At 45.2% G+C, this 26543-nt stretch overlaps 1 protein-coding gene across 1 annotated transcript in view; it reads left to right on the forward strand.

Annotated features, from left to right (window-relative positions):
• Positions 1 to 246: 246 nt before the first annotated feature.
• LOC311139281 (kinesin-like protein KIF13A) overlaps positions 247 to 26543 on the forward strand; it is a gene marked incomplete at its 5' end in the record, with an annotated part of 125731 nt that continues 99434 nt past the window's right edge. The window contains 3 exons of the mRNA XM_084174167.1: positions 247 to 271; positions 380 to 406; positions 534 to 625. Of these exons, the coding sequence (XP_084030293.1) occupies positions 247 to 271; positions 380 to 406; positions 534 to 625 (144 nt within the window). The remainder of the gene's footprint in view (positions 272 to 379; positions 407 to 533; positions 626 to 26543) is intronic.

A 26543-nucleotide genomic window follows, 5' to 3' on the forward strand; every position in this document is an offset into this window, starting at 1 on the left:
TAAAGAGCAAGTCTACTATAACCTCTCCTCTCTCGGGATTTGTTTGGAGAGAAAGAACGTTGTTTCTGTACAGAAAAAGAAAACATGTCTGTATCTTGGTAATTTTGAATGCGCCTGGAGAAAGTTAGATTTACTATTTTCTTGCAAAAACGTGGACACAATGTGACAATGTTGACCAATAGAATGGGTTATCCATGACGGATTGGTAAAGAACTGGACAGTAATCAAGGAAAAAGGGACTTAAAAATGGGGAAACTTCAGTCCAAACATGGTAAGAAACATTTTTTGAATATTCCATACTGATTGATGATTGATGAATATGTTGTTCACATTGTAACGAATTTCTCGTTTGTATTTCCATGTGTGCTGGGATCTAAAGCGGGTAAACGCAGAGAGAACCCTGAAGGTGAGAATAAACCTCTATCAGCCTTTAGAAATAAGGCGTTAAACCTTGTTTTAAACGTTACATTATCTTATTATCTAGACACAGTTGGTATCATTGATATTAATTATAATTTCCTCCCGATTTCTAGGAGACAGTTTTGTTGTGAACGCTTTCCTCCGAAGAGGGATGGAAGAATGCGGGAGGTACTGCGACTCGGATCACAAACTGAAGAACATTCTGGTAAGAAACGAAACACTTGTATTTGACACCTTTAAAAAATATATTTTTCTATGTGCTTTCTTGGATAAAATGATACAAAAAAGTAATAAGAATTTGGCTAATTATGATAATTATTTGGATACTGAAAATAATGCTTTTTGATAATATTCTATGATAATTTAAATACATTACTCTTAACACAGGTTGTTGTAAAATTAGGCTATGGTCAACCTTGAGAAGTTTGTAGTTTCTAATTGCCCAAATTAGATGGTCCATAGATGGTCTACAGTTGGGATCAATTATGATTACAAGTTCCTCTAATGCTGCCCCAAGAGGACAAATCAATTAACTCCTTCATGATTCAAACATCGTTTGGGGACTAGCCCTCCAGAAAATGCAATTTATTCATAGGAAATATTTAATGTTCAAATTAAGATTTGTATCCACAATTTTGAGGTTGTTTTCTAGCATTTATTTTGTTGATGTTTGCGCATCAGTTTTTCCCTCCCAGAAACGTGTACAGTTTTGTAAAGCATGGCATATAGAAAGAGTTGGTAACTGAAGGGGAAAGTTTTCACTACTTAATTTAGAAAAGGACGCTGACTGGGGTGTGGTCTCAGTCTGTCTGGCAGTTCAAGGTTGTCAGAAGTGCAGTGTTGTATAATCCCTTTCCCTCTACCTGCAGATTAAATGCTCTCTCTACCACACACTAACAGGAAAAAACTAATTGTGATCTACAGTCATTAAGTAAGCATTCAAAGGCCTTTGCAAAGACATGTTGATGTGTGTGAAGTTGCAGATTGTTATCGGGGAGGTAAATGCCTGACTGGGCTGCATATTAGACAGGTTATAACATCCTGGCTGGGCTGCATATTAGACAGGTTATAACATCCTGGCTGGGCTGCATATTAGACAGGTTATAACATCCTGACTGGGCTGCATATTAGACAGGTTATAACATCCTGACTGGGCTACATATTAGACAGGTTATAACATCCTGGCTGGGCTGCATATTAGACAGGTTATAACATCCTGGCTGGGCTGCATATTAGACAGGTTATAAATCCTGACTGGGCTGCATATTAGACAGGTTATAACATCCTGGCTGGGCTGCATATTAGACAGGTTATAACATCCTGGCTGGGCTGCATATTAGACAGGTTATAACATCCTGGCTGGGCTGCATATTAGACAGGTTATAACAGCCTTGCTGGGCTGCATATTAGACAGGTTATAACATCCTGACTGGGCTGCATATTAGACAGGTTATAACATCCTGGCTGGGCTGCATATTAGACAGGTTATAACAGCCTTGCTGGGCTGCATATTGAAGAGGTTATAACAGCCTTGCTGGGCTGCATATTGAAGAGGTTATAACATCCTGGCTGGGCTGCATATTGAAGAGGTTATAACATCCTGGCTGGGCTGCATATTGAAGAGGTTATAACAGCCTGATTGGGCTGCATATTGAAGGGGTATAACAGCCTGATTGGGCTGCATATTGAAGAGGTTATAACATCCTGGCTGGGCTGCATATTGAAGAGGTTATAACAGCCTGATTGGGGTGCATATTGAAGAGGTTATAACATCCTGGCTGGGCTGCATATTGAAGAGGTTATAACATCCTGGCTGGGCTGCATATTGAAGAGGTTATAACAGCCTGATTGGGCTGCATATTGAAGGGGTATAACAGCCTGATTGGGCTGCATATTGAAGAGGTTATAACATCCTGGCTGGGCTGCATATTGAAGAGGTTATAACATCCTGGCTGGGCTGCATATTGAAGAGGTTATAACAGCCTGATTGGGCTGCATATTGAAGAGGTTATAACAGCCTGATTGGGCTGCATATTGAAGAGGTTATAACAGCCTGATTGGGCTGCATATTGAAGAGGTTATAACATCCTGGCTGGGCTGCATATTGAAGAGGTTATAACATCCTGGCTGGGCTGCATATTGAAGAGGTTATAACATCCTGGCTGGGCTGCATATTGAAGAGGTTATAACATCCTGGCTGGGCTGCATATTGAAGAGGTTATAACATCCTGGCTGGGCTGCATATTGAAGAGGTTATAACATCCTGGCTGGGCTGCATATTGAAGAGGTTATAACATCCTGGCTGGGCTGCATATTGAAGAGGTTATAACATCCTGGCTGGGCTGCATATTGAAGAGGTTATAACATCCTGGCTGGGCTGCATATTGAAGAGGTTATAACATCCTGGCTGGGCTGCATATTGAAGAGGTTATAACATCCTGGCTGGGCTGCATATTGAAGAGGTTATAACAGCCTTAAAGGGGCAATCTGCAGTTGCTACATCCATTTTTTGACTTATAAATGAATGATATGTACCCATTGATTCTTGAAGAATATAAGTTCTAAATGCCTCATGAGCTTAGTTCATCTGTCGTACCCCATCAGAACCCAAAATAGAAGCTTGTTTTACTCCAATGTTTGTCAACAAAGTAAATGTAAACAAACCGTGTATAGCCTCAAAACATGGTTACAACTATCATTTCGATATAATGGATGGTCAGTCCTTGCATCCATAGCTCTGTCTATGAATTTGAGAGTGGTTAAATTTCTCCAACCCCATCCCTCAGCTTTTTAGCGAAACCGTGGCGGGGACTGCGCTTTGTTATTGTTTCAACTGCTGATTGCCGCTTTAAGCCCTCTGGGTAGGTTTGTCTGTGTCTTATTCTCAATGGCTCCTATTATAGTCAGGCTTAGCTCCCAGCGGGCAGCCCCCCTCTCTCTCTGTCTCCATGACATAACATTACATCACTTCAATTAGCATGTCATGTTGAGGGGTGCGACGGGCACAGAGCCTTCAGACCAGTGCCCTGGTCAAAAGTAGTGCACTATAAGGGAATAGGGTGCCATTTGGGACTGAGCCATTCAGACAGGAATTATGAGCAGTTGGTTCACTCAGAGGTAGTGACGTGGGTCCTGTTAAGGTGGGTGGCTATAAGGCTGTCATGTCTTTAATACTGCAGGAGATGGATCGTATCAGAGGGTTATTACCGCCCACTCATGGCAAATTAAAAGACAATTTTCCTCCACTTCACAGGAATTTTCACCCTAAGGGTGTAAACCACCATCACACACACACACACACACACACACACACACACACACACACACAAACCACCAAACAGCTCAGGCTGGGATGTTATCAGGCTTTAGGAGGTGGGTTGGTCCCACTCAAATTTAATTTTTTGACATTTCTTAGTCATTTAGCAGAAGCTCTTATCCAGAGCCACTTACAGTTAGTGAGTGCATACATTTTTCAAATCAAATCTAATTGTATTTGTCACATGCTTCGTAGACAACAGACTAATAGTGAAATGCTTACTTATAGATCCTTTTCCAATAATGCAGAGTTAAAGATAAAAAATAAAATAAAATATAAAGATAGTGATAGTGGGGCCTCCCGAGTGGCGCAGCGGTCTAAGGCACTGCATAGCAGTGCTAGAGGTGTCACTACAGACCAGGTTCGATCCCAGGCTGTGTCACACAATTGGCCCAGTAGAAAATAACATCTTTATATTTTATTTTATTTTTTATCTTTAACTCTGCTATATACAGGGAGTAGAAAATAACGTGTCTATATACAGGGAGTAGAAAATAACGTGTCTATATACAGGAAGTAGAAAATAACGTGGCTATATACAGGGAGTAGAAAATAACATGGCTATATACAGGGAGTAGAAAATAACATGGCTATATACAGGGAGTAGAAAATAACATGTCTATATATAGGGAGTAGAAAATAACATGTCTATATACAGGGAGTAGAAAATAACATGTCTATATACAGGGAGTAGAAAATAACATGGCTATATACAGGAAGTATAAAATAACATGGCTATATACAGGGCGTACGAGGTAATTGAGGTAGCTATGTACTGTACGTAGGGGTAAAGTGACTAGCAGTAGCGTGTGAAAGTGTGTGTGTGTGTGGGAATATGGGGAAAAGGAAAGGAAAGGGGTATACCTAGTCAGCTGCACAGCTGAATGCATTCAACCCAAATGTGTCTCCCGCATTTAACCCAACCCCTCTGAATCAGTGGGGTGTGAGTGTGTGGGTAGAGTCCAGTGTGTGTGCATAGAGTCAGTGCAAGAGAGTGACCCAAAAATGGGTCAGTCCAGGTAGCCATTTGATTAACTATTTAGTGGTCTTGTTTAGAAACTTATGGCCTGGGGGTAGAAGCTGTTCTGGATCCTGTTGGTTCCAGACTTGTTGTATTGGTACCGCTTGGTAGCAGAGAGAACAGTCTGTTGCTTGGGTGGCTGGAGGCTTTGAAAAAAAGCAGTGATGCAGCCAGTCAAGATGCTCTCGATGTTGCAGCTGTATAACTTTTTGAGGATCTGAGGGCCTATGGTACATCTTTTCAGAGGTGTTGTCGTGCCCTCTTCACGACTGTCTTGGTGTGTTTGGACCATGATAGTTTATTGGTGCTGTGGACACCGAGGAACTTCAAACTCTCGACCCGCTCATCTACAGCCCCGTCAATGTGAATGGGGGCGGGCTCTGCCCTCCTTTTCCTGTAGTCCACAATCAGCTCCTTTGTCTTGCTCACATTGAGGGAGAGGTTGTTGTCCTGGCACCACACTGCCAGGTCTCTGACCTCCTCCCTATAGGCTGTCTCATTGTCGTCGGTGATCAGGCCTACCACTGTTGTGTCATCTGCAAACTTGATGGTGTTGGAGTCGTGTGAGCCCACGCAGTCGTGGGTGAACAGGGAGTACAGGAGGGGACTAAGCATGCACCCCTGAGGGGCCCCTGTGTTGTGGGTCAGTGTGGCGGATGTGTTGTTGCCTACCCTCACCTCCTGGGGGCGTCCCTTCAGGAAGTCCAGGATCCAGTTTCAGAGGGAGGTGTTCAGGCCTAGGGTCCTTAGTGATGAGCTTGGAGGGCACTATGGTGTTGAATGCTGAGCTGTCAATGAACAGCATTCTCACATAGGTATTATTTTTGTCCACTCTCCATTCAATCAAAGTATCCCGGCCGGCCAAGTTTTATTTTGTGTCACTATTTTGCAGGGTATGTTAGAGGATCAGTCACACTCATAGCAGAACATGGTAAATATCGGTTTTAATCTCATCTAGCCAAGACTTGTGTTTCCTGTTGACTTTGAATTTGCTCTGTGTAGGGAGTGGATGAATTTGGTGTAGACAGAGTGATTAAATGCAATTGGGTTATTGCATAGTTATTGCATAGTTATGGCATAGCTTGGTTATCCTGGACATATAACCTTAGATCTCATTACCCAGCCTTTCACTAGGCTGTTGGATTAATACCCAGCCTTTCACTAGGCTGTACAATTAATACCCAGCCTTTCACTGGGCTGTTGGATTAATACCCAACCTTTCACTAGGCTGTAGGATTAATACCCAGCCTTTCACTAGGCTGTAGGATTAATACCCAGCCTTTCACTAGGCTGTAGGATTAATACCCAACCTTTCACTAGGCTGTAGGATTAATACCCAACCTTTCACTAGGCTGTAGGATTAATACCCAACCTTTCACTAGGCTGTAGGATTAATACCCAACCTTTCACTAGGCTGTAGGATTAATACCCAACCTTTCACTAGGCTGTAGGATTAATACCCAACCTTTCACTAGGCTGTAGGATTAATACCCAACCTTTCACTAGGCTGTAGGATTAATACCCAACCTTTCACTAGGCTGTAAGATTAATACCCAACCTTTCACTAGGCTGTAGGATTAATACCCAACCTTTCACTAGGCTGTAGGATTAATACCCAACGTTTCACAAGGCTGTAGGATTAATACCCAACCTTTCACTAGGCTGTAGGATTAATACCCAACCTTTCACTAGGCTGTAGGATTAATACCCAACCATTCACTAGGCTGTAAGATTAATACCCAACCTTTCACTAGGCTGTAGGATTAATACCCAACCTTTCACTAGGCTGTAGGATTAATACCCAACATTTCACTAGGCTGTAGGATTAATACCCAACCTTTCACTAGGCTGTAGGATTAATACCCAACCTTTCACTAGGCTGTAGGATTAATACCCAACATTTCACTAGGCTGTAGGATTAATACCCAACCTTTCACTAGGCTGTAGGATTAATACCCAACATTTCACTAGGCTGTAGGAATAATACCCAGCCTTTCACTAGGCTGTAAGATGAATACCCAGCCTTTCACTAGGCTGTAGGATTAATACCAAGCCTTTCACTAGGCTGTAGGATTAATACCAAGCCTTTCACTAGGCTGTAGGATTAATACCCAACCTTTCACTAGGCTGTAAGATTAATACCCAACCTTTCACTAGGCTGTAGAATTAATACCCAACCTTTCACTAGGCTGTAGGATTAATACCCAACCTTTCACAAGGCTGTAAGATTAATACCCATATTTTCACTAGGCTGTAGGATTAATACCCAGCCTTTCACTAGGCTGTAAGATTAATACCCAACCTTTCACTAGGCTGTAGGATTAATACCCAACCTTTCACTAGGCTGTAGGATTAATACCCAACCTTTCACTAGGCTGTAGGATTAATACCCAGCCTTTCACTAGGCTGTAAGATTAATACCCAACCTTTCACTAGGCTGAAAGATTAATACCCAACCTTTCACTAGGCTGTAGGATTAATACCCAACCTTTCACTAGGCTGTAGGATTAATACCCAACATTTCACTAGGCTGTAGGATTAATACCCAACCTTTCACTAGGCTGTAGGATTAATACCCAACCTTTCACTAGGCTGTAGGATTAATACGCAATCTTTCACTAGGCTGTAGGATTAATACCCAACCTTTCACTAGGCTGTAGGATTAATACCCAACCTTTCACTAGGCTGTAGGATTAATACCCAACCTTTCACTAGGCTGTAAGATTAATACCCAACCTTTCACTAGGCTGTAGGATTAATACCCAACCTTTCACTAGGCTGTAGGATTAATACCCAACCTTTCACTAGGCTGTAGGATTAATACCCAACCATTCACTAGGCTGTAAGATTAATACCCAGCCTTTCACTAGGCTGTAGGATGTGTTGATAGAGTACAGGGAAAATAATCACATTGGAAGGTTGGAGCCCACACATTGTTTACATTAGTTTTTGAACGTTCTAGCTGGAGTTACACAATGATTCCTCTCACATTATTGGGTGATGTTGTGTGGTTTTGTTTTTAGTTGTACTGTAAGCCGTGACAAAACAACAAAATACAATCAGAGGTCTTGAAGGTTGGGCAACATTCCGTCCTGCTCCCTCTCCTCTCAGAGCCCCTCTCCCTCCATCCCCCAGGAGAGAGGGAGTAGAGGGATTGAGAAAGAGAGGGGTAGAGGGGTGAGGGCTCCCTGGCTACAGTGATATCAGAACCCTTTTATAACTCTGCTCAGCTCTTTGAAGTTGAGGCCAGACAGCTAAGGAATCCCACTCCCCTCTAGCCTCCTAGCCTAGTCTCTGACAATGGGGAGGGGAGAGGTGAAGGGGAGAGCCAAACAACAAGCATTTGGCTAGCTAGCTAGCTTCTACAAACCCATTCTGGAACCATAAGCCTTTTGTCTGTCTGTCTGTCTGTCTGTCTGTCTGTCTGTCTGTCTGTCTGTCTGTCTGTTCCCTTGTCTGTCTGTCACTCTGTCTGTCTGTACGTCTGTCTGTCCCTCGGTCTGTCCCTCTGTCTCCCTGTCTGTCCCTCTGTCTCCCTGTCTGTCCCTCTGTCCCTCTGTCTCCCTGTCCGTCTGTCTCCCTGTCTCCCTGTCTCCCTGTCTCCCTGTCTCCCTGTCTGTCTCCCTGTCTCCCTGTCTGTCTGTCTCCCTGTCTCCCTGTCTGTCTGTCTGTCTGTCTGTCTGTCTGTCTGTCTGTCTGTCTGTCTGTCTGTCTGTCTCCCTGTCTGTCTGTCTGTCTGTATGTCTGTCCTTTTGTCCCCTTGTCTGTCTGTCCCTCTGTCTGTCCCCCTGTCCCCCTGTCTGTCTCTCCCCGTGTCTCTCCCTCTGTCTGTCTGTCTGTCCCCTTGTCTGTCTGTCCCTCTGTCTGTCCCTCTGTCTGTCCCTCTGTCCCACTATCCCCCTATCTGTCTCTCCCTCTGTCTCTCCCTCTGTCTGTCCCTCTGTCTGTCCCTCTGTCTGTCCCTCTGTCTGTCCCTCTGTCTGTCTGTCTGTCTGTCTGTCTGTCTGTCTGTTTGTCTGTCTGTTTGTCTGTCCCCCATAATGATAACAACTCATCAACCTGGTCAATCTAGTCTGAGTGAGAACTATATGATCAAAATTGATATCTGGCCATGCTTCTGTTGAATCAGTGGATGGGTAGATGAAGTGATTAGAAGAGAGGATGGTTCAGTGTTTATCCAACCATGCCTTTATTAATCTTGGTTAACTCAGAACTAAAATCTGGCGTAATTTGTTCAGATGCTTGATTATGTGTGTAGTCTTTCCACGTCTGCCACAAGAGATTACGACTCTATTGAATCCCTAAGATTATCCTCCCGGTTGTTCAGTGTGCTATCATTGACCATTTTGGCCTGATTCTTTTATATTAACGTTTGACCACCACCACTGTAGCCTAAGCTAAGAAACATGCACAACTAAGATTCTGATGGCTATAGATCATTTGCAATTTGTTCATCAAACATAACATAACTACAGAGCACTTCACCCAACATATTATATGTTAGTACTTGGCTAAACCAGTACTACAATCATATTGACTTGGTAACTACAAACTGTATTCACAAGACACAGGTATTCAGATTCAAAAACAGAAACTAGTATCTTTAATAATACTCCTGGTGGTTAAATATAGTAAATTAATGACTTGTAATGTATCCATAAATAGTAAACAAGCTATTCATTAGGGTTTACGATGGCAACATAAACACACCTGTCTAAGTGTTGATTGTGTAGCAGGCTACAGGTCAGGGAGGGTTTTAGCTGGCTGGCACTCAGCCCTAGAAACATAATCGTCCTCTCCTCCCCAGGCTTCAGTGGAGGGGAAGAAAGAGGATTGTGATGCAGCATGATGCCTTGGCCCTATCTGGGAAACGCAGGCAGACGAGAGCTTGACGCTTCGTTGCAGGTGTTCAAGACAAGTCATACCTGTCTAGGCACCTGGCATACCGGGGAAATAGCACTAGAGGCCAGATCAAAGTGACAGGTACATTTGAGAGCCAAACTAAGAGCAGTGAGTGAGTACAGTAGACTCCCCTTCAAAGTTACCCTACCCACACTCTTTTGGCTGTGTCCCAAATGGCACACTAGTACCTTCATAGTACACTAATTTTGACCAGAGCCCTATGGAACCCTGTAGTTATCTAGCTAGGTCTCTGTACATTCACCAACCCTGTAGTTATCTAGCTAGGTCTCTGTACATTCACCAACCCTGTAGTTATCTAGCTAGGTCTCTGTACATTCACCAACCAGGGAAGTTATCAAGCTAGGTCTCTGCACATTCACTAACCCTGTAGTTATCAAGCTAGGTCTCTGCACATTCACTAACCCTGTAGTTATCTAGCTAGGTCTCTGCACATTCACTAACCCTGTAGTTATCTAGCTAGGTCTCTGTACATTCACTAACCCTGTAGTTATCTAGCTAGGTCTCTGCACATTCACTAACCCTGTAGTTATCTAGCTAGGTCTCTGTACATTCACTAACCCTGTAGTTATCTAGCTAGGTCTCTGCACATTCACTAACCCTGTAGTTATCTAGCTAGGTCTCTGCACATTCACTAACCCTGTAGTTATCTAGCTAGGTCTCTGCACATTCACTAACCCTGTAGTTATCTAGCTAGGTCTCTGCACATTCACTAACCCTGTAGTTATCTAGCTAGGTCTCTGCACATTCACTAACCCTGTAGTTATCTAGCTAGGTCTCTGTACATTCACTAACCCTGTAGTTATCTAGCTAGGTCTCTGCACATTCACTAACCCTGTAGTTATCTAGCTAGGTCTCTGCACATTCACTAACCCTGTAGTTATCCAGCTAGGTCTCTGCACATTCACTAACCCTGTAGTTATCTAGCTAGGTCTCTGCACATTCACCAACCCTGTAGTTATCCAGCTAGGTCTCTGTACATTCACTAACCCTGTAGTTATCTAGCTAGGTCTCTGTACATTCACCAACCCTGTAGTTATCAAGCTAGGTCTCTGCACATTCACTAACCCTGTAGTTATCTAGCTAGGTCTCTGTACATTCACTAACCCTGTAGTTATCTAGCTAGGTCTCTGCACATTCACCAACCCTGTAGTTATCCAGCTAGGTCTCTGCACATTCACCAACCCTGTAGTTATCCAGCTAGGTCTCTGTACATTCACCGGGCGGTGGAACAGAGAGCTCTGTGAAGGTTCACTGTACCTTATTCACCCCTGGAAACATCAACAGTGTCAACACACACACACACACACACACGCACAGAAGCATGCACGCAAGCACGCTAAGACACACACACACCTTTGAACTACTTCTTAGGGACATGGTCGGATACCAAAATAACAACAGACCTATTCATCTTTTCCACATGGTCTTTGTGCCAGATTCCCTGAGCTCTAACCCCATTAAGAGGCAGCGTGTCAACACTGAGCTCTAACCCCATTAAGAGGCAGCGTGTCAACACTGAGCTCTAACCCCATTAAAGATGCACTATGCACAATTGGCCCAGCGTCGTCCGGGTTAGGGGAGGGTTTGGCCGGCCGGGATTTCCTTGTCCCATCACGCTCTAGCGACTCCTTGTGGCGGGCCGGGCACCTGCAAGCTGACTACGATCGCCAGCTGGATGGTGTTTCCTCCGACACATTGGCAGGGTCGTGTTTCGGAGGACGCATGGCTCTCGACCTTCGCCTCTCCCGAGTCCGTAGGGACGTTGCAGCGATGGGACAAGAATGTAACTACCAATTGGATATCATGAAATTGGGGAGAAAAAAACAAAACATAAGAAAGATGCACAATGCAGAAATCGCTCCGCCATTTCCTAGTTGCTAAAATTCTAATTGTTCGCCTAATTTCAGTTCATGTGACAAAACAAGCAGGTATAGTGTAGAGAATCATTGTACCATCTAAACCAAAATCTAAACCGAAGTAAAGGACGCACAAACGAAAGTTAAGAACGGGAAGCATAGAAATAGCACACATAGAACAGATCTAGCGCTTCTTAGGCTTGCTTTCAATGAGAATGACAGATCTATAACACACATTTCTATGTGAATTTGGTCGGGTCGGCCAAAAAGTTACATATTGCAGCTTTAAGAGGCAGTGTGTCAACACTTTGAAGCAGCGAACAAAGACCATTATTACTCAACTTGAAAGGTGGAGAATGGCTAAATTCCAAATTACACCCTATTCCCTTTATAGTGCACTACTTTTGACGAGGGCCCATTGATTTTCATAGGGCTCTGGTCAAAAGTAGTGCACTATACAGGGAATAGGGTGCCATTTGGGATGCAAACAATATCTCACTTTGGGGCTGAGGCCGTTAGGGATTACTTTCAGTATTCAGGATGTGCCAATATGGGAAAAATATAATAGAGAGCGTAGATAGACTTTTATACTCTCATTGAAGATGTGAAGATATACTGTAATCACAGGGTAGGATACAGTACAGGATCGGGAGTGTGGTTTGTTCTTTGTAATTGAATTAGGAATAAATCTAGTGGTACAAGTCTGTTTTTATTTGCAGGTTACCTGTTCAGGTATAAATACTGCTTTGTTGTTTGGGAATCTTCAATAATATGTGTTTCCTTTTTGGCTTCAATCATGTGCCCTCTTTATAACATTCTATGGGGTAGTTTCCCAGACACAGATTACGGCAGTGGAGGCTGCTGAGGGGAGGACGGCTCATAATAATGGCTAGAACAGAGCCAATGGAATGGCATCAAACACCTGGAAACCATGTGTTTGATGTATTTGATACCATTCCACAGATTTTGCTCCAGCCAATACCACAAGTCCGTCCTCCCCAATTAAGGTGCCACCAACCTCCTGTGGATTACGCCTAGTCCTAGACTAAAAAGTATGTAAAAGAAAAAAGCATGTTCAGGACTAGGCTGAATCTGTGTCAGAGAAACCAGCCAAAGTGTCACACAGGTGGTTCTTATTAAGACTGAGATGCAGCCTCAGAAGAAGCCTTTCCCTTTAGTGAACGAAAATCTGTTTTTTGACCGTTCATGCTCAAGAAAGGGATGTTTTGTTTGGACGCTCTTGCCTTCAGGCATTTGCATCCATCTTATACTCAAAATGTTAATTTTGAGTTAGCAGTTTTTGGTTTGGACATGTGGCAAGGATATCTGGGTAATTTAAAAGCTGTCGCCATCAACTGACATCTTTTTTCTACTGTTATAGCACACTGAGCACTCAGTTGGTCTCTGCAACACCTACACTATTAACACACTGTTCAGTACCTGACAACATCTACATATAGTCCTACTGTAGTGATCTGAGAACATGTACTGTACATATAGTCCTACTGTAGTGATCTGAGAACATGTACTGTACATATAGTCCTACTGTAGTGATCTGAGAACATGTACTGTACATATAGTCCTACTGTAGTGATCTGAGAACATGTACTGTACATATAGTCCTACTGTAGTGATCTGAGAACATGTACTGTACATATAGTCCTACTGTAGTGATCTGAGAACATGTACATATAGTCCTACTGTAGTGATCTGAGAACATGTACTGTACACATAGTCCTACTGTAGTGATCTGAGAACATGTACATATAGTCCTACTGTAGTGATCTGAGAACATGTACTGTACATATAGTCCTACTGTAGTGATCTGAGAACATGTACTGTACATATAGTCCTACTGTAGTGATCTGAGAACATGTACTGTACATATAGTCCTACTGTAGTGATCTGAGAACATGTATTGTACATATAGTCCTACTGTAGTGATCTGAGAACATGTACTGTACATATAGTCCTACTGTAGTGATCTGAGAACATGTACTGTACATATAGTTCTACTGTAGTGATCTGAGAACATGTATTGTACATATAGTCCTACTGTAGTGATCTGAGAACATGTACATATAGTCCTACTGTAGTGATCTGAGAACATGTACAGATAGTCCTCCTGTAGTGATTGGGGATAACCTGGAGTTCCTCAGAACCATGGCTTGCACTTCAGGTATGTTACAGGACTATATCATCCTAGCATGAAAAATATATTCTTCATCCTCAGTATAGCATTCACACCCTGCTTTAGATCGTCTCCTGTCCTGCTATGAGAAAAGGAAACGTGTTTCTTTGATGTGATTTCAGAGAGAGAGAGACATGGTAGAGAGGATGCGGATGAGGTAAGGTGTTCTCACTGGCTTCATATATAGCCTATGTAACCTCCTTTTTGAAGGGACTTGAAGCGCCTCTTCAACCAGCACCTCTTCAACCTCAGGATGCTGAAGAAATTTTGCTTCGCCCCTAAGACCCTCACAAACTTTTACAGACGCTCAATTGAGAGCATCCTGTCGGGTTGTATCACCGCCTGATACAGCAACTGCACCAATCGCAAACGCAGGGCTCTCCAGAGGGTGGTGCGGTCTGCCCAACGCATCACCGGGGGCACACTGCCTGCCCTCCCGGACACCTACAGCACCCGATGTCACAGGAAGGCCAAAAAGATCATCAAGGACATCAACCACCCGAGCCACGGCCTGTTCACCTTGCTACCATCCAGAAGGCGAGTTCAGTACAGGTGCATCAAAGCTGGGACCGAGAGACTGAAAAACAGCTTCTATCTCAAGGCCATAAGACTGTTAAATAGCCATCACTAGCCGGCTACCACCCGGTTACTCAACCCTGCACCTTAGAGGCTGCTGCCCTATATATATAGACATGGAATCACTGGTCACTTTAATAATGGAACACTAGTCACTTTAATAATGGAACACTAGTCACTTTAATAATGGAACACTAGTCACTTTAATAATGGAACACTAGTCACTTTAATAATGTTTACATACTGCTTGACTCATTTCATATGTACAGTGGGGAGAACAAGTATTTGATACACTGCCGATTTTGCAGGTTTTCCTACTTACAAAGCATGTAGAGGTCTGTAATTTTTATCATAGGTACACTTCAACTGTGAGAGACAGAATCTAAAACAAAAATCCAGAAAATCACATTGTATGATTTTTATGTAAATAATTTGCATTTTATTGCATGACATAAGTATTTGATCACCTACCAACCAGTAAGAATTCCGTCTCTCACAGACCTGTTAGTTTTTCTTTAAGAAGCCCTCCTGTTCTCCACTCATTACCTGTATTAACTGCACCTGTTTGAACTCGTTACCTGTATAAAAGACACCTGTCCACACACTCAATCAAACAGACTGCAACCTCTCCACAATGGCCAAGACCAGAGAGCTGTGTAAGGACATCAGGGATAAAATTGTAGTCCTGCACAAGGCTGGGATGGGCTACAGGACAATAGGCAAGCAGCTTGGTGAGAAGGCAACAACTGTTGGCGCAATTATTCGAAAATGGAAGAAGTTCAAGATGACGGTCAATCACCCTCGATCTGGGGCTCCATGCAAGATCTCACCTCGTGGGGCATCAATGATCATGAGGAAGGTGAGGGATCAGCCCAGAACTACACAGCAGGACCTGGTCAATGACCTGAAGAGAGCTGGGACCACAGTCTCAAAGAAAACCATTAGTAACTCACTACGCCGTCATGGATTAAAATCCTGCAGCGCACGCAAGGTCCCCCTGCTCAAGCCAGCGCATGTCCAGGCCCGTCTGAAGTTTGCCAATGACCATCTGGATGATCCAGAGGAGGAATGGGAGAAGGTCATGTGGTCTGATGAGACAAAAATATAGCTTTTTGGTCTAAACTCCACTCGCCGTGTTTGGAGGAAGAAGAAGGATGAGTACAACCCCAAGAACACCATCCCAACCGTGAAGCATGGAGGTGGAAACATCATTCTTCTGGGATGCTTTTCTGCAAAGGGGACAGGACGACTGCACCGTATTGAGGGGAGGATGGATGGGGCCATGTATAGCCAGATCTTGGCCAACAACCTCCTTCCCTCAGTAAGAGCATTGAAGATGGGTCGTGGCTGGGTCTTCCAGCATGACAACGACCCGAAACACACAGCCAGGGCAACTAAGGAGTGGCTCCGTAAGAAGCATCTCAAGGTCCTGGAGTGGCCTAGCCAGTCTCCAAACCTGAACCCAATAGAAAATCTTTGGAGGGAGCTGAAAGTCCGTATTGCCCAGCGACAGCCCCGAAACCTGAAGGATCTGGAGAAGGTCTGTATGGAGGAGTGGGCCAAAATCCCTGCTGCAGTGTGTGCAAACCTGGTCAAGACCTACAGGAAATGTATGATCTCTGTAATTGCAAACAAAGGTTTCTGTACAAAATATTAAGTTCTGCTTTTCTGATGTATCAAATACTTATGTCATGTAATAAAATGCAAATTAATTACTTAAAAATCATACAATGTGATTTTCTGGATTTTTGTTTTAGATTCCGTCTCTCACAGTTGAAGTGTACCTATGATTTTAAAAAATTACAGACCTCTACATGCTTTGTAAGTAGGAAAACCTGCAAAATTGGCAGTGTATCAAATACTTGTTCTCCCCACTGTATATCCAATCCTAACCCCTTCATAGGCCTGCTTTACTCATTGCATATGTATATACTGTATTCTATTCTACTGTATTTTAGTCAATGCCACTCCTACATTGCTCGTCCTAATATTTATATACTGTATTTCTTAATTCCATTATTTTACTTTTAGATTTGTGTGTATTGTTGTGAATTGTTAGATACTACTGCACTGTTGGAGCTAAGAACACACGCATTTCGCTACACATGCAATAACATCTGCTAAATATGTGTATGGTGACCAATAACATTTGATTTGATTTTAAGGCATTTGGAGAGTTTTTCTCTCCCTCTCTCCCCCCTAACCTCCCCCCTCGCTTTCTTTTTGGTGTAAATTGGCTCCACAAGAAAGCATGCTGTGAGCCTTCATCTCTGAATGAGAAGCATGTGGGTGGCGTGGAGAACAGCAGGGTCTTTCAGCACGGCCCTGTACAGCCAGGCTGACATCTGGTACTGGTCTGTACAGCAAAGTCCCGGGATGTGTCCCAAATAGCACCCTATTCCCTATATAGTGCCCTATATATTCCCTACCAGGTCTCCAGTCAAAAGTATTGCACTATGTAGGGAATAGGGTGCCATTTGGGATGCAACCCATGGAGCAGGGAGACTGTGGTGGGAAAGGGAGGAGAGGAGAGGAGAGGAGAGGAGAGGAGAGGAGAGGAGAGGAGAGGAGAGGAGAGGAGAGGAGAGGAGAGGAGAGGAGAGGAGAGGAAAGGAGAGGAGAGGAAAAGGGGAGGGGAGGAAAAGGGGAGGGGAGAGGAGAGGAAAGGAGGAGGGGAGAGGAGAGGAGAGGAGAGGAGAGGAGAGGAGAGGAGAGGAGAGAGGAGAGGAGAGGAGAGAGGAGAGGAGAGGAGAGGAGAGGAGAGGAGAGGAGAGGAGAGGAGGTAGAGTAAGGAGGAGGGTCACAGTGTTTTGTCAGGGGAGATATTTGAGGGGTTTAGGGAGATAGAGTAAAGTCAGGGTCAATGTTCCCTCTAAGCTGCGGCTCCCCGGGACTGCCGCGCAGAAGAAATATCAGCCCGCGCAGAGAAGCACGAGATTGAACTTCACTCAACTTTCTTGTTTTCCCCTTTAGTTAACACTATCAACGTTTCCCTCTACTGTGGGAATTGTGATCGAATCAACGTAATATTAGCCACTTTCAATGCAACATACCGAAACAAAACAAACTATGCAAGACTTAGTATGCTAAACTAACTATGCAAGAGATTGTCTTGTAGGCAGAGAACATTGGAGTAGGATTCTATTGCATTGACAGGCACGACTCAGCCCGTACTCTACACAGACCGGTGCAACATAACCAACCAGAGCTGCAGTAGGCCTATATGCAAATTTTTATTTTTTTATTTTTTTTATTTCACCTTTATTTAACCAGGTAAGCCAGTTGAGAACAGGTTCTCATTTACAACTGCGACCTGGCCAAGATAAAGCAAAGTAGTGCAATAAAAACAACACAGAGTTACATAGAACACACGCATTTAGACCATTGACATATCATAGATCTGTGCCATTCATCAAATCAAATCAAATTTTATTGGTCACATACACATGTTTAGCAGTTGTTATTGTGGGTGTAGCGAAACACTTGTGTTTCTAGCTCCAACAGTGCAGTTATATCTAACAATTCACAATACACACAAATCTAAAAGTAAAAGAATGGAATTAAGAAATATATAAATAAATATTAGGACGAGCAATGTAGGAGTGGCATTTACCAAAATACAGTAGAATAGAATACAGTATTTACATTTACATTTACGTCATTTAGCAGACGCTCTTATCCAGAGCGTCTTACAAATTGGTGCATTCACCTTATAGCCAGTGGGATAACCACTTTACAATATGTTTTTTTTTTTTTTTTTTTTGGGGGGGGGTGGGGTGGGGTGGGGTGGGGTAAGGGGGGGTAGAAAGATTACTTTATCCTATCCCAGGTATTCCTTAAAGAGGTGGGGTTTCAAGTGTCAGTATATACATATGAGATGAGTAAAGCAGTATGTAAACATTATTAAAGTGGCCAGTGATTTCAAGTCTATGTATATAAGGCAGCAGCCTCTAAGGTGCAGGGTTGCGTAACCGGGTGGAAGCCGCCTAGTGATGGCTATTTAACAGTCTGATGGCCTTGAGATAGAAGCTGTTTTTCAGTCTCTCGGTCCCAGCTTTGATGCACCTGTACTGACCTCGCCTGCTCTGGAGCAGGTTTTCATCAAGGATCTCTCTGTACTTTGCTCCATTCATCTTTGCCTCGATCCTTACTAGTCTCCCAGTCCCTGCCACTGAAAAACATCCCCATAGCATGATGCTGCCACCCCCATGCTTCACCGTAGAGATGGTGCCAGGTTTCCTCCAGATGTTACGCTTGGCATTCGGGCCAAAGAGTTCAATCTTGGTTTCATCAGACCAGAGAATCTTGTTTCTCATGGTCTGAGAAGCTTTAGGTGCCTTTTGGCAAACTCCAAGCGGGCTGTCATGTACCTTTTACTGAGGTGTGGCTTCAGTCTGGCCACTCTACCATAAAGGCCTGATCGGTGGAGTGCTGCAGAGATGGTTGTCCTTCTGGAAGCTTCTCCCATCTCCACAGAGGAACTCTGGAGCTCTGTCAGAGTGACCATCGGGTTTGAGAAATGGTGGGAGAAGGGCCTTGTTCAGGAAGGTGATTAAGAACCTGATGGTCACTCTGACAGAGCTCTAGAGTTCCTCTGTGGAGATGGGAGAACCTTCCAGAAGGACAACCATCTCTCCATCTCTGCAGCACTCCACCAATTTTTATTTTATTTTATTATTTTCCCCTAACCCTACCACCCCTCCCCTAATTGGAGTAAACTAATGGACAACAACACGTAGGCTTCTACTTCCAGCTTATACATACTTGTCACGCCCTGACTTATGGGACTCTTGTATGTTGAGTCAGGGTGTGGAGATCTATGTTGTATATTCTATGTTTAGTTCTAGTTGTTCTACTTCTATGTTTGGCCGGGTGTGATTCCCAATCAGAGGCAGCTGTCGCTCGTTGTCTCTGATTGGGGATCATACTTAAGTAGCCTGTTGGCAATCAGTTGTTGTGGGATCTTGTTCCGTGTGTAGGCTTGTTTTGTGTTTAGCCTGAGGACTTCACGTTACGTTGGTTTGTTGTTTTGTTCGTGTGTTTATCGTTTTAATAAACATGTATGCATTTCACGCTGCGCCTTGGTCTGACCTGTCCTTCAACGTCCGTGACAGAAGATCCCACCAAACACGGACCAAACAGCGTGCCCAGGAGCAGACATCCTGGACATGGGAGGAGATCCTGGACGGAAAGGGATCCTGGACATGGGAGGAGATTCAGGCTGGGATGGATCGCCGTCCTTGGGAGGAGACAGTGGAGGCCCGGTTTAGAGAGGAGCAACGGCAACCCAGAAGGCGCCGGCCGAGGAGGAAGGCCGAGAGACAGCCCCAATAAATGTTTTTGGGGGGGCTAAAAGGGCGGTCGGGGATCGATGGAGAAGAGCCCCGACCACTGCACTCGTTGGGGCTCAGGGAGGAGTCCTCACGGGAGGAGGACTGGGCGCGGAGAGTGAAAGACTGGTACAGTCGGAGATCTCTAACGTCAGTTCCCAGTCCGGTACACCTCGTGCCTGCGTGTCGCCAGTCCGGCCCGGCCCGTTCCTGTTTCTCGCACCAGACCAGTGGTGCGTGTTCCCAGTCCGGCCCGGCCCGTTCCTGTTCCTCGCACCAGGCCAGTGGTGCGTGTTCCCAGTCCGGCCCGGCCCGTTCCTGTTCCTCGCACCAGGCCAGTGGTGCGTGTTGCCAGCCCGGTACGACCCGTACCTGCTCCCCGCACCAAGCCAGTGGTGCGTGTCGCCAGCCCGTTACGACCCGTACCTGCTCTCCGCACCAAGCCAGTGGTGTGTGTTCCCAGTCCGGCCCGGCCCGTTCCTGTTCCCCGCACCAAGCCAGTGGTGCGTGTCCCAGTCCGGCCCGGCCCGTTCCTGCTCCACGCACCAGACTAGTGGTGCGTGTTCCCAGTCCAGCCCCGCCCGTTCCTGTTCCTCGCACCAGGCCAGTGGTGCGTGTCGCCAGTCCGGCCCGGCCCGTTCCTGCTCCTCACACCAAGCCAGTGGTGCGTGTTGCCAGTCCGGTCCGGCCCATTCCTGTTCCTCGCACCAGGCCAGTGGTGCGTGTCGCCAGTCCGGCCCGGCCCGTTCCTGTTCCCTGCACCAAGCCAGTGGTGCGTGTCGCCAGTCCGGCCCGGCCCGTTCCTGCTCCACGCACCAGACTAGAGTTGCGTGTTCCCAGTCCAGCCCGGCCTGTTCCTGTTCCCCGCACCAAGCCAGTGGTGCGTTACGCCAGTCCGGCCCGTTCCTGCTCCTCACACCAAGCCAGTGGTGCGTGTTCCTAGTCCGGTCCGGCCCATGCCTGCTCCTCGCATCAGTGGTCACCTGTGGTCCTCTGTAGCTCAGCTGGTAGAGCACGGCGCTTGTAACGCCAAGGTAGTGGGTTCGACCCCCGGGACCACCCATACACAAAAATGTATGCACACATGACTGTAAGTCGCTTTGGATAAAAGTGTCTGCTAAATGGCATATTATTATTATTATTATCAGACCAGTGGTGCGTGTGTCCAGTCCAGCACGGCCCGTGTCCGTTCCACCGGTGTCTGGTCCGGCACCGGTCAGCTGCTCCACTCCGGAGCCAGAGCAGTCCGCTCCACCGGTGCCTGATCCAGCTCCGGTCAGCTGCTCCACTCGAGCCAGAGTAGTCCGCTCCACTGGTGCCCAGTACAGCTCCGGTCAGCGGCTCCACTCCGGAGCCAGAGCAGTCCGCTCCACCGGTGCCCAGTCCAGCTCCGGTCAGCGGATCCACTCCGGAACCAGAGCAGTCCGCTCCACCGGTGCCCAGTCCAGCTCCGGTCAGCGGATCCACTCCAGAACCAGAGCAGTCCACTCCACCGGGATATAGTCCAGCTCCGGTCAGCAGCTCCACTCCGGAGCCAGAGCAGTCCGCTCCACCGGTGCACAGTCCAGCTTCGGTCAGCAGCTCCACTCCGGAGCCAGAGAAGTCCGCTCCACCGGTGCCCAGTCCAGCTCCGGTCAGCGGCTCCAGTCCAGACCCAGACGTCGGCCCCTCTCCAGGTTCGGGGTCTCCCACACCAGGGTCTAGACAGGGCTTGGTACATCGTGGGAGGAAGGAGAGGGGAAGCAGCGCGCCGAGTTCCAGACCAGACCAGGGGCGCAACGGGGAGGCTGAGAGAATGTGGTCGTCACGCCCAGAGCCGAATCCGCCTCCGAGGCAGAATGCCCACCCGGACCCTACCTTGTTATGTCAGGTTTGTGCGGTCGGAGTCCGCACCTTTGGGGGTGGGTACTGTCACGCCCTGACCTATGGGACTCTAGTATGTTGAGTCAGGGTGTGGAGATCTATGTTTAATGCTAGTTGTTCTACTTCTATGATTGGCCGGGTGTGATTCCCAATCAGAGGCAGCTGTCGCTCGTTGTCTCTGATTGGGGATCATACTTAAGTAGCTTGTTTGGTATCATTAGTTGTGGGATCTTGTTCCGTGTAGAGGCTTGTTTTGTGTTTAGCCTGAGGACTTCACGTTACGTTGGTTTGTTGTTTTGTTCGTGTGTTTATCGTTTTAATAAACATGTATGCATTTCACGCTGCGCCTTGGTCTGACCCGTCCTTCAACGTCCGTGACAATACTATGTACATTTTATGGACACAATCTATTTTTACAATAGTTATCTTTTGTTTGTTTTTAATCCCATCCTTCAGCTACCATCAGCCCCTCCCAGCTGTCTCTGAAGACCATCCAGTTTGATTTCTATTTTGCCATATATTTTTAACTGTGCTGTTTCACAAAAGTTCTGAACCTATATACATTTTACGGACCAGTATATTTTACATGAGTTATCTTGTTGTTTTTAATCCCACCCTTCAGCTCCACTCAACCCCTCCCATCTATCGCTTAACACCATCCATTTTTGATTTCCATTTGCCATGTATTTTTCAACTGTGCTGTGATGTTTCACAAAAGTTCTGAACCTTTCTATTCTCATAGTTTCTACAGATTGTAAATTAAAGAAACATTTTTGTTAAAAGTATTATTATATTATTGATTGATTGACTATGACTTTTCAAATCACCCAGAAGTGCTATCTGCAGAGTTAGCTCCAATTCTTCAACCATTCCTGGACCTGTGACCAAAGACAAGCTGCATATGGACAGTACTCTCATATTCTTTGTGAGTTATTAGCCCAGTTATAGCTAATTTCTAGTCGGCAATTGGGGAGTGGTTGCTTCCTACAAGAGCACAAAACGTGTGCATTTCTAGCCATCTTTGAAAAGCCAGTCAGTGTAAAGAGCTTTTTTCTGTCTTAAAGGGGCAGTGTATTTTGAGACAGGCTTGAATATGCTCAGTAGCCAATAGGCAGAGGGTAACATAATTTGTCTGATTCTCTATAATAATGGTATGGGAATAATAATGCATTATATTTTGTAAAGTGGTTTCTTGCATCAAACAACACATTTTAAGTCAGGACAAGAGTCAGGACAAGTGGATAAACAGGTTCATGTCAAGCCCTGCATGTTTTTTCCAAAAGTCTCATGGAATGTAGGCCTACATTGAACACCCCAAATGGGCTGCTACTGTAGGCTGAATGATAGAACAGCTATTTCCATGTTAAAATGTTATGGGATGCATTTTCTCCATTGTTTTTTATGGTAGGTCACTCTGGTAGGCCTATATTATGATCAAATAGCCACAGTAGCCTACTTGGCCACTGTTATAACTGTAACTTAAAGCAGGTACAGCCTCAGTGTTCACAGTAAACTTGCCAGAAGTTGCACAGAATTTTCACAACGTTAAATTTTGCGCTCAGCAGACCTGAAATTTGCTCAGTGTCTTAATTTATTTTGAGGGAACATTGGTCAGGGTGTTTTGTCAGGGGAGATACTTCAGGTGTTTTGGGATGTAGAGGAAGGTCAGGGTGTTTTGTCAGGGGAGATATTTCAGGTGTTTTGGGAAGTAGAGGAAGGTCAGGGTGTTTTGTCAGGGGAGATATTTCAGGTGTTTTGGGAGGTAGAGGAAGGTCAGGGTGTTTTGTCAGGGGAGATATTTGAGGGGTTTTGTAAGGTTGAGGGGAAAGGGAAGTGGAAGAATGGAAAGGCTCATCCTCCTCTTTCAAGTATTGTTTCAAACCAGGAACCAGGAGTACTACACTATGGGTGGATCCCAAATGGCACCCTATTCCCCATTTAGTGCACTACTTTTGACCAGGGCTCATAGGGGTGCCATTTGGAACGCATTCTATTCCTTCTTCCTCTTATGTAGACTTTAAATAACCAACTAAACATGAAGACCAGACAGGTCCTCTGGGAGGTTTTTCTATATTTGTTCTATAGCCATATGCCCAAAGTCAACACCTAGTCCTCTGTTAGGTAGCGTTAACATCAACACCTAGTCCTCTGTTAAGTAGTGTTAACATCAGCATCTAGTCCTCTGTTAGGTAGTGTTAACATCAACACCTAGTCCTCTGTTAGGTAGTGTTAACATCAACACCTAGTCCTCTGTTAGGTAGTGTTAACATCAACACCTAGTCCTCTGTTAGGTAGCGTTAACCTCAACACCTAGTCCTCTGTTAGGTAGTGTTAATGTCAACACCTAGTCCTCTGTTAGGTAGTGTTAACATCAACACCTAGTCTTCTGTTAGGTAGTGTTAACGTCAACACCTAGTCCTCTGTTAGGTAGTGTTAACGTCAACACCTAGTCCTCTGTTAGGTAGTGTTAACATCAACACCTAGTCCTCTGTTAGGTAGTGTTAACATCAACACCTAGTCATCTGTTAGGTAGTGTTAACATCAACACCTAGTCCTCTGTTAGGTAGTGTTAACGTCAACACCTAGTCCTCTGTTAGGTAGTGTTAACATCAACACCTAGTCCTCTGTTAGGTAGTGTTAACATCAACACCTAGTCCTCTGTTAGGTAGTGTTAACATCAACACCTAGTCCTCTGTTAGGTAGTGTTAACATCAGCACCTAGTCCTCTGTTAGGTAGTGTTAACATCAACATCTAGTCCTCTGTTAGGTAGTGTTAACGTCAACACCTAGTCCTCTGTTAGGTAGTGTTAACATCAACACCTAGTCCTCTGTTAGGTAGTGTTAACATCAACACCTAGTCCTCTGTTAGGTAGTGTTAACATCAACACCTAGTCCTCTGTTAGGTACTGTTAACATCAGCACCTAGTCCTCTGTTAGGTAGTGTTAACATCAACACCTAGTCCTCTGTTAGGTAGTGTTAACATCAGCACCTAGTCCTCTGTTAGGTAGTGTTAACATCAACACCTAGTCCTCTGTTAGGTAGTGTTAACATCAGCACCTAGTCCTCTGTTAGGTAGTGTTAACATCAGCACCTAGGAGGCAGAGAGGAGGGAGGGAGGAGCCTTGAAAGCGTGATGCTGTTGTTTCACTCCTTATTTTGGTATGCTCACGTGTTTGCACATCTATGTTGTCTGAGAGTCAGAGGCTGTGTGTGTCTGTGTGTGTGTCTGTGTGTGCATGCGTGCTTGAGTGTGTGTGTGTGTGTGTGTTAGAGAGAGTGTGTGTGTATTGTATGATCTGTGTTTCATGGAAAATACATTTAGAACACTGCAGTGCAATTGAGTTTTTATTTATCTGGGGATATTTATACTATAGCAGGTCCTTTGAAGCTGTTTGCTACTTTCAGCTAAATCCCCCTCTGAGCACCACTCATCTGGAGGGAGGGAGGGAGGGAAGGAAGGAAGAAAGACTCAGGACACAGCTAGGCAGACAGGAGGAACGAAGGTGCCATCAGCCCTGCTGCCCTGCCTGGATGTGTCCCAAATGGCACCCTGTTCCCTATATAGTGCACTACTTTTGAACAGAGTACTATAGGCCCTGGTCAAAAGTAGTGCACTATAAAGGGAATAGGGTGCTATTTGGGACGCAGACATTAACTGTTTTCCTGCCAGTCTGCCAGGGTGTTTACCTGTAATCAGCCATGGTCAAAATCTGGTTACTCTGGCAGACTGTCTATGCAGAGTGAGTGATATCCTACAGAAGCTGTTTAAGGTGTGCTTTGTAAACATTCATACATCATTATAAACTGTGAAAGTGCATTAGATACCTGTGATCAATTGCTTGAGAAACGATATGCTTGACAACATCTCTTAGCCAATAACTGTAAAGAGAGGCCAGTGATTGGATAGTGTGAGTGGAGACATTTCAAGCCGGGGAGTGAGGTTACGAGTCCAACTGTGCTACACTACCAAATATTCTGTGTAATATTCTGACAACGACTGCAGCACCATGGGGAGTTTTCATCACCAGAAATGCCATATGATAAACTCAGTTAGATGACAGGTAGATAGTTAGCAATACCTACTGTATGTTGTGTAAAAGCTTGGAACATGATAGTCCCGCTGATCTCAGACTAGTGAGAGATGACAGTTCCCTCACTCCCTTCATGTTTAGTCCTTATATCTCTGGACATGTGTAGTGAAGCTCCACTGCTTTTATCTCTCCTGCAGCCTCCCAAATGGTACCCTATTCCCTTTATAGTGCACTACTTAACACCAGGACCAATAGGGAATAGGGTGCCATTTCAGACACAGCCTCAGATTCACATCATTAGCCACCTGAACGTCTCTTATCGCAATTTATTTACCCAGGAATTCTAGGAGTATTTTGCTAACATTATCTGTTTGTTGTCATTTCTATATGTGACAGATGGCGGTTCTATCAATGTATTCCTTCCACACTTAGCATCTAAAAGTGGTTGATCACTAATTGTGAAGCTACGGATTGTGTCTCTCACTGTCAAAACCCAGTCATTGAGTGATCATTCTACAGCTCTAGCAACCATAGAGACTTCACTCTCTGTCTGTCTGTAGTCTAGAGTTGTGAATCTGTGGTGGTGGTGGTGGTGATGGCAGTGGTGGTGATGGCAGTGGTGGTGATGGCAGAGGTGGTGATGGCGGTGGCGACGGCTGTTTGGGGGCACCGCCTGGCCTAGACCCAGGGAGGATTAACTAACACTGGTCTGCCTTCTCCTCTCTACTCTCTCCCCTCTGCTCTCTCCTCTCTCCTCTCACCTCTCTCCTCTCACCTCTCTGCTCTCTCTTCTCGCCTCGCTCCTCTCTACTCTCTCCCCTCTGCTCTCTCCTCTCTCCTCTCACCTCTCACCTCTCTGCTCTCTCTTCTCGCCTCGCTCCTCTCTGGTCTCTCCTCTCTGGTCTCTCCTCTGTGGTCTCTCCTCTCTGGTCTCTCCTCTGTGGTCTCTCCTCTCTGGTCTCTCCTCTCTCCTCTCTCCTCTCTCCTCTCTCCTCTCTCCTCTCTCCTCTCTCCT

This window comes from Coregonus lavaretus, assembly GCF_964263955.1.
Source record: "Coregonus lavaretus genome assembly, chromosome: 13".
NCBI lineage: Eukaryota > Metazoa > Chordata > Actinopteri > Salmoniformes > Salmonidae > Coregonus > Coregonus lavaretus.